This window comes from Siniperca chuatsi, linkage group LG2 (assembly GCF_020085105.1).
Source record: "Siniperca chuatsi isolate FFG_IHB_CAS linkage group LG2, ASM2008510v1, whole genome shotgun sequence".
Lineage (NCBI taxonomy): Eukaryota > Metazoa > Chordata > Actinopteri > Centrarchiformes > Sinipercidae > Siniperca > Siniperca chuatsi.
In genome coordinates, this window is record NC_058043.1 from 24,390,739 (window position 1) to 24,406,207 (window position 15,469).

The following is a 15,469-nucleotide window of genomic DNA, read 5'->3' on the forward strand; positions in this document are numbered from 1 at the left end:
GCAAGGGAAGTATGACTTTTGGGGACACATAATTCCCATGGGCACCAGAACCAGTTTCATCACTTGATGAGTGCTCAGGATTTGGTTCTGGAAGAGTGGCAGGTGGCACCCTGGGTCTGGACCTGTTTCAAGACCTTTGGCATGGGTTGGCTCCTCATGTGATGGTCCAGGCGGGTCAGCAGCAGCAGCAGCCCTGGTGGAGGGCTCTTCTGGGTTTGGCCTGTCTGTTACCATTGATGGGGCATAATCTTCATCTGGGAAGATATCCCTGTTATATGGGTATATGCCCGTAGCTCTGAAACCTGATGTGATGTTTGTGGGGGTCATTGCAGACATAAATGCTTGCTTCACAAGTTCTGCGACCTCGTAAATCGATCACGGTTCGACCAGGATGTGTGCGCATCCAACCGTCCGCTGCTCTGAAGAAGTAGGTTTTCAGTGGTCCATAGACTGTTTTGTCCAATGGTTGCAATCGGTGTGAGGTGTGAGGTGGCAGGGTGAGCATAACGACACCATTTTCTTTAGCAGTTGTCACTGCCTTCAGTGAGATGTGAGATTTATGGTTGTCCAGAATGAGCAGGACTGGATGATCGATGGAGCAGTTTGTGTGTCGGATGAAGTGCTCCAGGAAGGTGGTGAAGACTTCTTCATTCATCCATCCAGACTTTGTAGCAAGACCTATAGACCCTGCAGGTGATCCATTCATGAAGGATTCTTTGAAACGAACACGAGGGAAAATAAACATGGGTGGGATTGCATTTCCTGTGGCATTTACTGCACAGGCCACAGTGACGAGCTCTCCTCTTTCAGCTGATGTAACTGAACCCACTTGTTTCTTCCCTTTCTCTGTGACAATCTGCTTGGGTGTCTGCACTGTAGTCACACCAGTTTCTGGTCCATGTTGTACATCATGTGTGGAGGGAAGTTATACCTGAAATGAGATTATGAAGGTGGTTATGTGTGTAAATGTCAATTCTGCTACTCAGGCAGAAGACCCAATAGAGATGTGCACTTTTTCCTTTCCTGGCTGCCTCGTGTGTATGTGTGTGAGTGAGTGAGTGAGTGAGAGAGAGAGATATGTGATCCTATGATTGATGATTGATGATTACCTGTCCATCACTTTAGAGAGGTTATCAAAGAACTCCCCCACGTTGTGCCTATTAAAGGCAGTAGCTCTTCCAAGAGAGGTTGATTTTCAGGAGTGCGGCATGACAAGTGGTGGCGTGCTTTAAAAGCTGTGAACCAATCAGGACCTAGAAAAGGTTAATAGTTTATTAGCATAAAGGGTATCTTCTCTGTAGGATGTGTATGGTGATAACTGACAATGAGCATGTCCTGGGAAAATAATTAGCAATGTTCCCTATAACTTTTCCTTAATAAATGCACACTTAACCTAACCTGCTTTTTTCTCTCTGATCCAGCTGGCAGGGATGTCAATGCCATTTCTTTGTGCATACTCAAAAGCCAGCTCACAGCATTTCATAGCACTTATGCCATGAAACATTGCTGCTAGAGCCTTTATATGGTCTGCCAGCTCTGTTTCCATGTTTTCTTTGAAGACTTGGTTGGCAAGTCCTGTTCTCTTATACCCTGTCTTTGTTACTTCTCCTATCTTTTTTTCTCCATGAATCTTTCAAGGTCATCCTGCAGATCTTCATCTCCCTTGCCACCTGACGTATGGTCTTTCCCTGTTGCACCTCTTTCACTGCTCTGTCCAACTCCACAAGAGGAGTTGAAGCCCTGTCTGTCTTCCTTTTATAACTGCGTGGCATGATGGGTTTTGTTCTAAAATTAAGAATGTCACATAGTTTAAGTGCTAAAATGTAAGAAATTACAAATTAATAATATGTTGAAAATAATCATAAGTGGGGGTGAGTTGTGCCACTGGCACAACTTAACCCAGGCCGCTTTGGCACAAATCACCCCAGACCCACAAGTTTGAAAACTAGCATGATTCAGCAGTTAAGAGCTAACATCATGCTAACTGTATAGACTCATTGTGTAGCCTGCTAAAGCACTAAATCATGTGTGAAATGTTTTCAAACTTATTCTATAATTGTTCAGACACTACAATCAAAAAACCTTGATCATAGAAATTTTACTTTGAAAGGAAAAAAACAGTTTTTTGAGTTAAAATGTGCTTACCTCTCGTGCTATGTGTCTCTCTTCTTTGGAGGATGAGTAAAATGGATGGCTTTTCAAAATGATGTGGTCACATGACAAATTTCTTCTATGGTTTTCCAGAAACAATGGGTGGAACTACTTCCCCCCTGGCACAACTCACCCCACTCTCCCCTACTGCTAATGATAAATTACGAAACATGCTTCCAACAACAACAGGGTTACAATCTGGAGGTGAAAGGCACATTGCCCCGAGGAAAAGATCTAAAGACAGATACACACACATGCACATAATGAACACAGTTGCATCGAGAGCCAGGAGGAGCAGCTTGTGATAATAACTGTAATCGAAAGCAGACGAAACTAAAGACAAACTTCGAACTGTACTTAAAGGAGTGTTTTTAAAAAGCTAAAGCAAATGGTAGGACTTCGCAACTGAGTGACAAGAGTGATTGCTTCACACAGCTGGTTTCTATTGCTGTTAATGGCTAGACAGCCAGAGGAAAAGACACCACCAGGCACTAGTCCTGACATTCTCTCAACAAGCCACTTTACAGTGGTTAGTGGCCACAGATATTATATTGTTGAGAAAACACTGGTAGTTACAGCCAAACATGGTGCGAAAGATGGTGTTTTCATAGCAAAGTGAGCAGATTTAATGGCTGTGTTTTCATTCTCTGTCCTTTTCTTCTCACGTCTTTGCTGAGATATGCAAGTGCCCACGGCTCAACTCTGTGGTCAGCACAGTTGTGGGAGCAAATTCAATGCGTTTTAAAGTTAAAAAGGCTTGAGATGGGTTAATTAAGCACGAAATATAAGCTATACTGAATGTATTACGATGTAGTTGCCATTTTAACAAGACTCAGGGTCTACAGCCAAGCTAGCAGCTCTGTATTGTTGTATTTAGGAACAACGGCACTTTGAGCTGCATGCTAACATTAGTGCTGATGTTTAGCAGGTATAATGTTTGCCACTGTCAACATCTTAGTTTGGTGTGTTAGAATGGTGACATTTGCTAATTAGCATTAAACAACCTCATGGTGGTGCTAGAGGAAAAGTCAGAGGATCACCAAAGTCAGTAGGATTCATCCTCTGTGACCATGAATGCCTGTACAAACATTCATGTCAATCCATCCAACAGTTTATGAGATATTTTAGTCTGGACCAAAATGGTGGACCAACAGACTGACCAACATGCTAGCATGGCTAAAAATGAGTTTTACTCACTTTTAACTGATATGACATTATCAATTAGTGGTGTGTCAAGTGCTCGATGTATCTCACAATCTCTTTTTATAGGTTTATCATTTATCGCAGATCAGGAGCTGACAGTTTTCATGGTCCTTGAACTCAGATGGGAATGGATCAAATTGTGCTCAGGTCCATTTTGGATAGGTCAGACTAGCCTCAGGTCCCTTTCAGACTGGCTCTTTGTTGTTTGAAAGTTAATTTATCCACATCAGAGCTGTGGGTCCCTTTCAGAACCAGGAAGGACCTCTAGTTTGCATGAATAACCTTAAACTGAATTTCTATTCAAATATCCCACATGTGAGCGGTCTGAAAAAGCGTACTTCATGTTCGACTGCAAATTAAAATCAGATCCTGGAAGATGCTGAGCAGAGTCTGCACGTTAGACTGCAGCTCTAGCTACATGATGGTAAAAAAAATAAAACACCAGTTACAGGCCACTGCTGAGTAATAATACTTGGCCTTGACAAGCTGTAACTTGGCAACATCCAAGAATTTATTTGAGAAGGATGGAGAGAAGAGAGCAAGAGGAGACAGTGGGAGAGAGAATATTGGCAGGCCCTCTTTCATACTGCAGCTCAATAACATCTCCAACACACTCAGTAATGGCTGCCTTGGGTGATAAAGATTCATATTCTTCTATTGAGTCTGTATTTCAGTGATTGTTGACAGAAATACAAACACACAGGAGAGTTGAACAGTCCCAACTAAGTGCTGAGTTATCCCTCATAATCCTCATATATCTGATTGAATTCCACAGTGCTAGTCTGAAATCTCTCGTTACAGAGTGGTGACTTTATACCACTGCTGGCTGAACAGCAGGCTCATACACATCATCGGCTCCCTGTGGGGAAACCTAAACCCACCGTTTAGATCCTGGAGATTAGCTTTGTGTTTACCATCTCCTCTATTTTCACTCTGTCTTTACCTCGTGCAGAGGAAGGCTGGGTGTTCAGAAGCCCCAAATCAGGCGTACTTCCGCTCCTCTGTAAGGAGGTCACACAACATGTTTCCACAGCTTGAATGACTTGGACGTTGGGTTGGGAATATAGAGATCGCTATAGCTATGGACGCTTTTCATCTAGGCTAGTACAAAAATAGCCTCAGTTATTTTCAAGGTTGTTTAGTATTGTGCTTGTGAGATACTGAACAGTCCCTGTTTCCATTATGGCCCGACTGTTCCTGAGGTCAAATCACCACTAGACGAGAACCTAATTGACTTTGGGGTTAGACGTGTGACCCTGGAGGGGTGGATGAAAAATAGCTGTGCTCAGTCCTCGGAGGTAAAAACAGGGGGCTGTGCCAACATTGTATTGACCAGTTCATTGCTCTCAGCTCATCAACAAAATGAAACCAGCTTCCATAAACGCTTCTATTGTCCTATAAGACTGGAAACCCTCCCACATGTGCACACCTACGGTTCAATGGAGTGTTGTAAAAGGATTTTCTTCAGCATGCATGGGGCCATTTAATGCATTTGTGTATTACACAGGATTAGCTTAGCCTTTGTGAGGGTGGTGAAACCTACTGTAAACATGTTTGCAGGCGGAATGAATTGGAGATTAATTTGACTGCTGGAGCCACACAATCCTCGTTATCCATTAGCTTGCAGAAGTCAGCATAACTGGTGAGCTATCGTATCGTGAGGTGCAGTTCTAACTGAACGGTTACAAAATATAGGCATGAGGTGTAACACTATACACTGTGTAGTGTTTGGAATTTTATTAGCCATTCTTGAATATGTAGATGTAAAAAAAACAAACTGAAATTGGTCTATGCATATCACTGGAATCCTTTTTCCTGTCTTGGCCCTCCATCCACACTAAAATGTTTTTGAAAACCTGTTTCCTAGTGTATGAATTTGAAATCCCTGAACTCGCATTGCAGTGTGCATTGTGAGCTTTTTGATGAGTGTGATTGTAATGTGATCCCATGGTTCTCATTGTCATTTGATCCATTTGCCAATGCACTCTGTTAACAACTGCTTTACAGCTACTAGTTACTTTTCTCAAAAGTAATTGAATTACTGCATATAAAAGTAATTAGTTACTAGGGAAAGCAACTTTTGAGTTACTTTTAAATGTCTGCTTCAGTTCTCTTTTTAATGCACACAGTTGAAACAGAATCAACTTTTGGAGAAACGCAACCCGACGTCACCTGCGGTGGCCAAGCCAGTGATCAGACTGGTCAAACTGCTCCACAGTTACCCTGAAATATGACTGAAACCAGGTGCTATCCAGGCGGAGTTCATGGACCAAACTATGATACGCTCCCAGTTGTGTCTTGGCTTGGTTTATTTAGTGTACCCAGCTTCGAAGTCTGTGTCTGGCTTACAGTCTATGCTGAAAATAATGATACTAAGAAGCGACCTATAGATTGAATGAGGAGAGGGAGTGCCAGGAGTGAGAAAGCCGGTGAATCAGAGAAATAAAACATTGTTTTCTGATTGTTTCACAGTGGTTATATTCTAAAGCACAAATAAACAACCCCCCACACACTGCCGCACATACATGCAGATAATTGCTGCAATGCCTGATTTGGTCTGAAGGAAGTGGTCGGGTGATGTTAGATCATCCGATCAGCCGGAAAAAACGGGGAATAGGCTGCTATTGTCTGCTGTCTTCTGCAATTGTCCACTATTTTCAGGTAAAACAAAATTAACAAGTAACAATTCCATTTAAATTTCAGTAATTGTAAATGTGTTATTTAATTTGAAAAAGTTATTTGTTACATGTCTAGTTACCACCAAGTAGTGAAATTACAGTAACGTGTTACTTTGTAACTCCCAACACTGCAAACAACACTGGAGCACTTCAATGTGGACAGTCAATGTTTCTGGTGTGGATGCAAACTGCATCATCAGATTTATTCACACCACAGTGGACGACGCCCAAGGGTTGGGACACTATGTGGTGTCTACAATCGGGCGTGATTCACAAAACTGCACAGGAAAACTGCTCAATTTTACAGATCTTTGACATAAACCTCAGTGGTGCCGTCCAGTGTGAATGTGATGTGGCTCAGATGAGTGTAAGATGCTAATACCTGTTCAGGTTTGAGTCCTGGTGGTACCCAGGCATACTCCTCAAGGGCACAGCCCGAGTCGTCGTCTGAGGTAGAGTTCCTCTGGAAGTCGTACATCAGCTTGGTGACCGTCTTCTCCATCTCTACAGGCATGGCTGTCACTGCATGCTCCTCACGACGACACTTACAGTGCACACAGATCTTCCTACCATGGACAAACACAAACAAAGAACATCTGTCAAGCCACTGTCGTATGTAGACAACACTTCTGTGTTGAACGATTTAAAAAATTTAAAAAATTTAAAAAATTGTGATTTGAAAATAATTTTTGTACATTTTAACTCTCAATACCTCGGAATACACCACCATTAGGGTGAAAACAAATAGTTTAATAAATCACTATGTAAATAGAACTATATTTGGGGCGATAGGGTTTCAGCAGAAACAAGACGTCATACTGCGGATACTGGTTGGGCCTCTGAAGCCTGCCATTAATCACAGAAAAAACGAATTGCTTTATTTCTTTTTTTGTTTTTTTAAAAGGTAACCTCAAACAACCTATAAAAAAGGAAAATCCATCTCCCAACCTACTTGGTTGTAAGCAAAGTAAAGCCCCCCCCCAAAATTCTGTTAAACTCTTGACTTGTCTTCTCAGAACCACATGGAGCCTGTGCATGTTTTCAGACCCTCTACCCATAAAGGATTTGAACTTCACACAGTTCAAAAGGTCAAGGCTTCCCACTGCAGCTCTCACAGTAAAATGTGGGTGCCACGAATACAATGCTCAACAATCCTCTGGGGTACCAAGAACAAGGATATAACCACAAAACAGGCTATGGAAATTAGCAGAATACAGCCAATGACAGTGATGGAAAGCAGTACTGTACAAACACACACACCATATATACACTTCCCTATGTACAAGGTTATCGAGAAACACTAGAAGATGCTTAGCCAGTACAGTGCTCCACTCTCATTACTCAAACCGACCCACCCAGCTATAAAATGGAAAGTATCCATGTGAGAGTTTCCACAGAAAAGATGGTTGGGAGTGTTCGACGCTGACACTCCTCCTCCACACTGCTCTTTCATCTCCAGCAGTGTTCACAGAGTAATAAAGAGAGATGTTATATTTCATAGATTCATACAACTATTCTGGAGTGTTGTCTTACAAAATACTGGGATTAACAGCCAGGAATTACTCCTCTGAGAATGACACAGAGCTTGTGAGACATCTCACAAAAAGCAGAACAGAATGTGGGTTAAATACCTGAGTGGATCGATTCAAATTTAAATATAGGCCACATCACAGAGGTCTGTACTTGGATCCAAAGGGAGAAGACACTGCATGCATACATATTTCCCTGTCCTTGACAGCTCTAAGTCCCTGTATGAAGAGGAAACTCTGGATGGCCAGAAGGTCGCATCTCACTAACCCTTGCTGCCCCTCAGGCGGCCTAACCAGGGAGACAATCCCATTACCTTCCCAGATGGACGCCTGCCTGTCTGACAGACAACCCTACGGAGGAGCTTAAGGACACTCAGGACACCGTTTGACAGACTGGGGATCTGTTAGTGTAAAGTGCTTGGGGCACAGACAGCACCATGTGGAGAGCGGGCCAAGTCTCACCTTGTCTCTTGTTCAAAGGAGCACTTCTTATCCAAGGGTTGAGTCTTGCTTAACAAAGCACTTCAGTCTATTTGGCTTAGCACTGATGGATTTTGATGATTGCACAGACACTGAAAATACTTTGAAACCACCTGTAGCTCTCTACATAAAACATCCCACTGACATGCCACAACTGGTCATATGACATGTAATCCTTAAAAAGAAAACATTCAGATATATAGGGATAAAGTTGGACGAATTCGCCATCACCACTTCAGATTTCTCGCCATCCGCCAGGAGCCTTACAGCCTATTACTGTCAGCTCCAGCTTTCAACACTGATCTGAGCAGAAAGGCAAACTGTCATTGGAAGGAAGGGCAAGTCACAGGCTTTACAAACTGACTCCATAAATATTAACAAAGAACATGAAGTGGCCAGATACCATTGTCATGAATATTGATAGTTTGATAAACAGAGCAGCAATGCAGCTCAGGCAGACAAAGTCATCAAGTAGCTGTTGAGGGAGGAGGCTGACTGGTAGAAGGAAGTTTTTGCAAATCCCTATCCCAGCGGCATGATGCTATAGCCAGGGGCAACGCAGCTTGCCTCATTACAGCCCAGCACCTTCACTATCATTACTAATTTATGGCTGATTAACTGGTTGACACACACAAAAATGCATGCATCTACAAGAACACACACTTCCATCAAGGACGATGACTGAAAGTAAAAGGCAGAGGCACCAAAGGTGAAGACAAAAAGGATTCAGCACGTATGGACACCTCTTCCATTCTTCTGACATGCTGCCAGGTGGTTAGCAGTTATTTCTGCCTTGGAGTGAGGAGAGACTCTTGGAGATAAGAGTATACAAATAGCCAGAGCAGAAGGAAAGCATTTCACACCACATTCCCTCTGAGAGGGCACATCCCAATGTCCCTGCCCCACACTCTGCCTATACAATCTCTGTGGACATTAATTTTTAGGCGGAGAAGCTTGTGACTTTGGGAGAAACACACCTCTCTGACCCACTCTCTCAGTCCAGATGTGTGATGATGACCATCTTCCAGTGATTCCCCTCGCAAACATCCCCACATCAGCGCTGGCAGAGATACTGTAGGCCTACAGGCGCCTGTTGCTCCTTCCTTCCCCTTCTATCCTCATGATTTACAACACAGTTCATGCACATGCCTGGGATTTCCCCTCCGCTGAAACTTAATCCCCAAGCTTCCCCTTATAATCTACATGATTTCAATTAGAAGAGATTTGGGGACTTTGGTAATACAAGTCAAGTGCATCACTGACGCCTCATAAAAGACTGAGGTAAAGAGAAGGAAGTTCAAAGGCTTGTTCTTTATTCAAATGTGAATGGCCATTCATCTCATGGGGAGATGTAAACGCTGCTGTATCATTGGTCAGTTGGAGTGTGAGGTTTGTTCAAGACCTGGGGGGTATGTTGTTGGATAGTAATCCCTGTGACCATGATGTCAGTAGACAATGATTCACTGCTTCAGGTTAATTATCATCACCCTGCTCCCCTAGATCAGACCTGTAACCCAGGTAACTGGTGGTTTTAATACATAACTAGGGTCTGATAGACCCCTCTGACAGTTACAAGGTAGACTCGGTTCAATCGCTTTAGGTCACTGCTGCAAGATTTTCAGCAAGCATGGTCTCAAGATTGGCCAAACAAGGTATCTCAAAACTCAGATCAAATTTACCATCTTAGTAAATGTGCTTCAAAGCAAAGCAAAAGTTGACTTTTGATAGGGCTAAGTTTGTAACCCTAACACCAGGGTTAGGGTTAAGGTTAGGAGACTCTATTCAACCCAAGCTTTAGAAAACCATCTGATTCAACAGTATCCAAGAGCCAGTCGAGGAAGTATAGCCTCTGAGGGTTTGAAGTCTCGGTCCACTCTCATTCCTCAGCAGCTCCCAAAACCGCTGCAGCTTTTCCATGGCATCACTCTAGATGGTCAGATTAAAATCCCATATTTAAATGGCAGCTCTACACAAAAGTGGAGGTTGGATGACAAGAGAGGAGAGCAGAGAAGAGAGAACAGCTGGGTGCACACTGCAGCCAAGTCTTGTCTTCTTTTTTCCTTGCCTCTGCTTTTGTTTTCTCTGGAAGAAGTGGAGGAAGAGGGGGACAGACTCTTTTCTCTTTAATTGCCTTTTGTTTGGTGAATACAACATTTCCGTTCAGTGTTTTGAAGCTGTTGTTGGAATTTTCATGGGCTTCAACAAATAGCCCCGCATTTGCAAATTACCAATATACAAGCAAACAAACTCTTTGTATGCATGTTGACTTCAAAACCATTAGGAGTTAATCACAGTTAAACATGACTGGAGGTGTTCCCGACAAGAATCAGGCTCGACAAAGACGTTTTCCATTATCGGCGAACCAGATCCAGTACAGAGGACATAGATTAGGCTTGCATCCTCCTGTCATAACAAATTATAGAGAGGCAAAGTACTGCCCTCTTTTCATCTAGCCTCTGGACCTGATGATGAGTTTCTTCTAGTGGAATGGCCAGGAACATGTACGCATCTTTGCATTCTACCAAAATACAACTATTTCATTAGCGTTCAACAATGACAGCTTCCATGAGTTTTAAAAGGGACACTCCACCAATTGTACACATGTAGTTTAGTTGTAAAAATAGTTGTGGCTCTGTGGGGAGTTTTCCCAAGTTTGAAAAAATAACTTGGATTGGGCTTGAAACTTACATTTTTCAACAGAAAGCCTGCGTTACAAACTGGAGGTGTGGGGCTGAAGAGAAGTGTGCATTTAAAATAATGCCAGGGAAAAAAACAAGAGTTTGTGCATTGAGTCCTTTGTCACGCAAAAAGTGACGATTCTGTTGACCAATTAACGGACCATAGTGTTTCTGGCTCCACCTCTTAGTCTCGGATCAGTGTGCTAGGTACCTCAACAAAGGGGTAATGAAGAAACGGGACAGAATGGAGTGGTTCTACTGGTACCATCCATTACTTTTGCCAATGGAAACGTGAACAAAAAAAACAAAAAACCTCTTGTGAGCCCCCCAATACAATACAAAATCACTGGAGTACCCCTTTAAAAATGCACCTAAGACTCTTGGGATATGTAGTTGTTAAATGTTAAAATTATTTTGTTGTTCAGTACAGTAAATTGCTATTTAACTTTCAGAAAGATTTTCAGAAATGGTTACGAAGAAATGTTTCTATGCCACAATCACAGAGCCAAAGCTAGCAGAACACAAGCTAACAAAGAATTGGGGTGTTTAATCCAAAACACCAGGGCTCACTGTCACTGTATTTTTTCAATTGTAGATTTGTAAGAGTGGACTGTTTTCTTCCTGCTCCAGTAAGGCAATTGAAAAAGCCACGAGTATCATAATGTCCCCTCTTCTCTCTTTCTAAGAACTGAATGGTACAGGATTTGTGTGGGAAGTGGGAGAGCAAAAAGGAGAGAGGGATATTTATGTAACACAGAATAAGAGGCTTTTCAGCTGCAGCCACGCTATACTTGAGACTGGATCACATTACTTATTTATTTCGTGTTGACTTGTTCCATAAAGTGACACTACTTTGGATGGGAACAGGGGGAGGCATGGAAGGGACTGGCTTCTAAGACAACCTCAGTACAGACTTCAGACCATACTCAGACACTGGTAACACAATGCCAGATCATTAGCGAATCTGCTAACCAACAACATATATTAAAAAGGCTTTTGTCTACTAGCTTATGATACATTTTAAAAGAAAATATCTCAGCAAATCTGTCAGCCCTTCTAGGAATTTTATTGAAATAGTATGTTGACTTTTCTTTCAAAAAGTGTCAGTGGGGAAAAAGCAGCAACCAATGCAGGACTGTTTTTTTTTTCTAGAGGCAGTTGTGGATGTTAGAAATAATGTTTATCTGGCGTTTAGGCTCCTGTCAGTTCAGTTAATGTATGGGCTGCTCTCAGACCAACGATACTGCAGCCAGCTGCTGAAGCCACATTATTCATTACTCCCAGTCAGTCCATTCATGTGCTAATCCAGTGACCCTTTACACTGCTAAAAAGTAGCCGTCTAAATGGGTCAATTAGCCTGCATTGAGTCTTGTAATGTTCTCCTTAAAATAACTGCTATGGAGCTGCGATTATGCCACTTGTTTCCAATGCAGTTTGCAGCAAACTCCAAGACAACATTATTGCCCTTTAACAAGGAAGACTCAAATAATGACAACATAATAACACCTGACTGGGGAAATATCATGAAACAAGTTGATTTAGAGGGAAAACATTGAAGTATGTTGCAGGTGCCCATTTATTTAGCTGTTTATTTAGTAAGCAATCTGCAACAATCCATATGGCACGGAGGCTGCACAACAAAGAGTTTCTGGCTGGAAAGCGCACAGTAGCTTGACCATTGCGCTACAGGGGGTGGGGTGGGGGATATAAACCGGTGAGAACACGTCTATAGAGGGAGCGCTGCGAGTCCGACAACTCTGCATTGTGTTATTTTCATCCAAATAACACCCAGTTTTAAGTCATGAATGAGTAAAAGCGACGGTGTACGCCTGCTAAGAAAATCTTGAAGAAGGCGAAAACTTAGTTAAAACGCCCACTGACTGGCATTGCGCAGAGGTTATTATGGTTATTTATTTTTACTTTACGCACACATTTCAAAGAGAGCGTAAAGGGGTTAATCAGAAACAAACTGTGTCTCCAATCTCCTTTCCATTATGCATTTAAAAGCTCCAACATGGGTCGTCGGTCGCGCTACAAAACGGCTCCAAATACAACGTAAACGCGATCAATAATCAGCTGCTTACCTTCTTACAAACTGCGGCGGAGGGAAGCCACAGCCCTGACCTCGGCGCTGCTTGTGGTGGTGCGGGTTTTAAAATACGTCTTCCTCATTGCAGAATTTGTCACACAACTCCAACGCCACAGCTTTGCCACGAAAACACCCCACTCACCCGCTGCGTGGTGTCTGCACCCCTCTGCTACATTTACCCCCTCCGTTTAAAAAGTCTTTTGTCAACCCCCTGCTCTCCGCAAACACATTCGGGAGTTCAGCAAATGAGGAGAAAGCGTAGACGAAGAACCAACTCAAAAGTGCGTCAAATCAGAGCCCCCTTTACAGATCCAAACAAGAGCGCAGACTCCGCCGAAATATTTGAAATCCCAACGAATAAGAGAAATCTCCCTTGGAAGCAGGGTTACTGCTGTCGAGTCTAAACGTGAAGATCCGTGCGGACTTGCGGTGCGTAAAAGCACGGAGTGCTGGAGCTGCTCCGCTCGCTGCTGACAGACCCACTGAATAGCAGCGCTTTAATTATTAACCGGTGTCAAGAGTGTGTAAATAACACACCCACTTCCGGTTGCCCTTTCAAAATAAAAGCACAGTTGTCAAAAGTTTTGGGATGTGTTATTTGGGTTTATAATTTAGTGTACTAAATTTACCCATTGTGATTTTATTTTCTACCTCATAAATCGGCAAATGTATTTATGTTACTTCATAGGCCAATAATATAAATATTAAAAAATATATATATAACCTAATACAAAAGACAGACCACAAAGGGAGTTTGTTGCAAAGTGAAATAGCTCTGCTACAACAAAGCACTCAGTCTGCTGAGGAAGACCATGAGATGAGAAAGAAAGCTCTAAAAAAAAAAAAAAAAAAAGAAGCTTATAAGGGGACCTTGAGTTAAGATTGTCTTCGTTTTTTGTTTAATTAAACTACTGTGTCCAAGGTCAATAATGAACTTTCACACTTAACTATAGAGAAAGCAACATTCTTTATAGGCCTAGGCTACATGAAGATGCGATTTTCTGATCTTCCAGGGAGCCACTGGCTTCTATTCATTTCTGTACAGAGTGATAATCAATACCCCTTATATTTTAAAGCTTTTGTTTCAAGGTGAAGTCGCTAACTTCCTGTCTTATGGGTCCCCTCTGGTTGACTTGACACACACACACACACACACACACACACACACACTCTCTCTCTCTCTCTCTCTCTCTCTCCTCCCTGTACGCTAATATCCTGGTGTGATGTCAGCAAGTCAGCGTCCCAACATTGGTGTAATTAGCAGCTAGAATGACTGGTGTTCTGGCAGGATTTGCATGTGAATGAAACCACTTCCCTGAATCAACTGGCCCAGGACAAGAAGAGAGAGAGACGGAGAGAGGGAGGGGAGAGCGGAGAGCTGCAGGGCGCTGACCTGCATGGGGAAATGGGGCGGTGAGCCCCTGTAAACAAAACAGTGTTGTTTAACATATGAAACGGACATTAGCTAAAGAAAGGACAAAAGGCTTACAGGCCAATGAAAATCCACTGAATCAAAAACAAATGTAAAGCCAATTTAGTAGGATCTTAAAACTCCAGTAGCCTATTTTTCGGAAGTGCACCTATTGGGCCCATTAGTATTTTTGGCTGACTTGTTATTTGCTAAAGATTTATTAACAGAGGACAGATATATATATGTACAAGTGGAAAATGCTCTAGTTTCTAGTCACATGTGTCACTTCTGCCTTGAAAAGCGCTTTAGAGTCAGTTAGATCAGCTATTAGCAACAACATAAACAGCACAATTGTTCCCTAACAGACTGCCACCATCTCAGCTATTTTGGTTCCTTCTTAAGCTCTCAAACACTCACATGGCAATACACTCTGTAAAGCTATCTCCCTCCTATTTTTCCTACAATGAGTGGTAGGAGTGTTAAACAACGTACCACTGCAGCTCCTCATTTGCTTATTTTTGTAACGCACAATGTGTCAAGAAAAAGGAAAAACGCCCTCAAAAGTTTTTCTGGCAATCAAAGCTTAACAGATTTGTGGAAGATTTCAAAAGGCAACTTGGAGGATGGATAGCATGGAAGTGGGTTAGAGAGTAATTAAATCAAGATTTGTGTGTATTTTTCCCCAAAGTGCCCTGCTGCTGCCTGTTGGCCAAACACAAGTGGAAAAAAAAAGAAATGCAGAAAGGAAAATAAAAAAGCTTGCTATGAAAAAACGAGGAAGAATTTTGCCGCTGAAAACAGCCGGCAGCTCTGAACAACCTCTTCAGTTTTTGAGGACAGTGCTGCAGTCTCTTTTCTCCTTTCAGGAACTGTTCCTGTGGCTTCCCTGGAGTCAGTCTAAAGCTCTGCTTTTCTGTTTAGTGAAAGCCGCCTTTCTGCCCTGGATTCTCCTGTCACACGTGGCGGGGCGACTCTCACTACGCCTCAGTCTTATACATTAGAACATATAATCGCAGCCGCTTTACAAACACAAGAATATCAATTACAGCTCAGGCTGTACTTACGGCCTATCCACAAGGTTTTACAAGGAGCCCTAAGTGACAGTGTCCTCTACTCTGAGCAACCACAGAATGGGTCAGCTGGTTTGGGGCCAGCCATTTCCCCCAATAAGTAATTCCCTTTCCCCCAATAAACTGTTCCTCGACCTGCAGTGAGCCGTTTTAAAATGCCATGAGAGGACTGAATAAAAG

General features: G+C 42.6%; 1 protein-coding gene across 4 annotated transcripts in view; it reads right to left on the minus strand.

Moving 5' to 3' along the window:
* The window catches only part of prickle2b (prickle homolog 2b), a 90,281-nt gene that overhangs the window by 10,821 nt on the left and 63,991 nt on the right, over positions 1-15,469 (minus strand). For 3 of the 4 annotated variants that reach the window (XM_044170509.1, XM_044170528.1, XM_044170537.1), the window contains one exon: positions 6,415-6,598. In XM_044170509.1, coding sequence (XP_044026444.1) covers positions 6,415-6,598 — 184 coding nt within the window. Of the gene's footprint in view, positions 1-6,414; positions 6,599-12,803; positions 13,302-15,469 lie in introns of those variants that run through there. The other variant, XM_044170518.1, reaches the window with a different exon arrangement.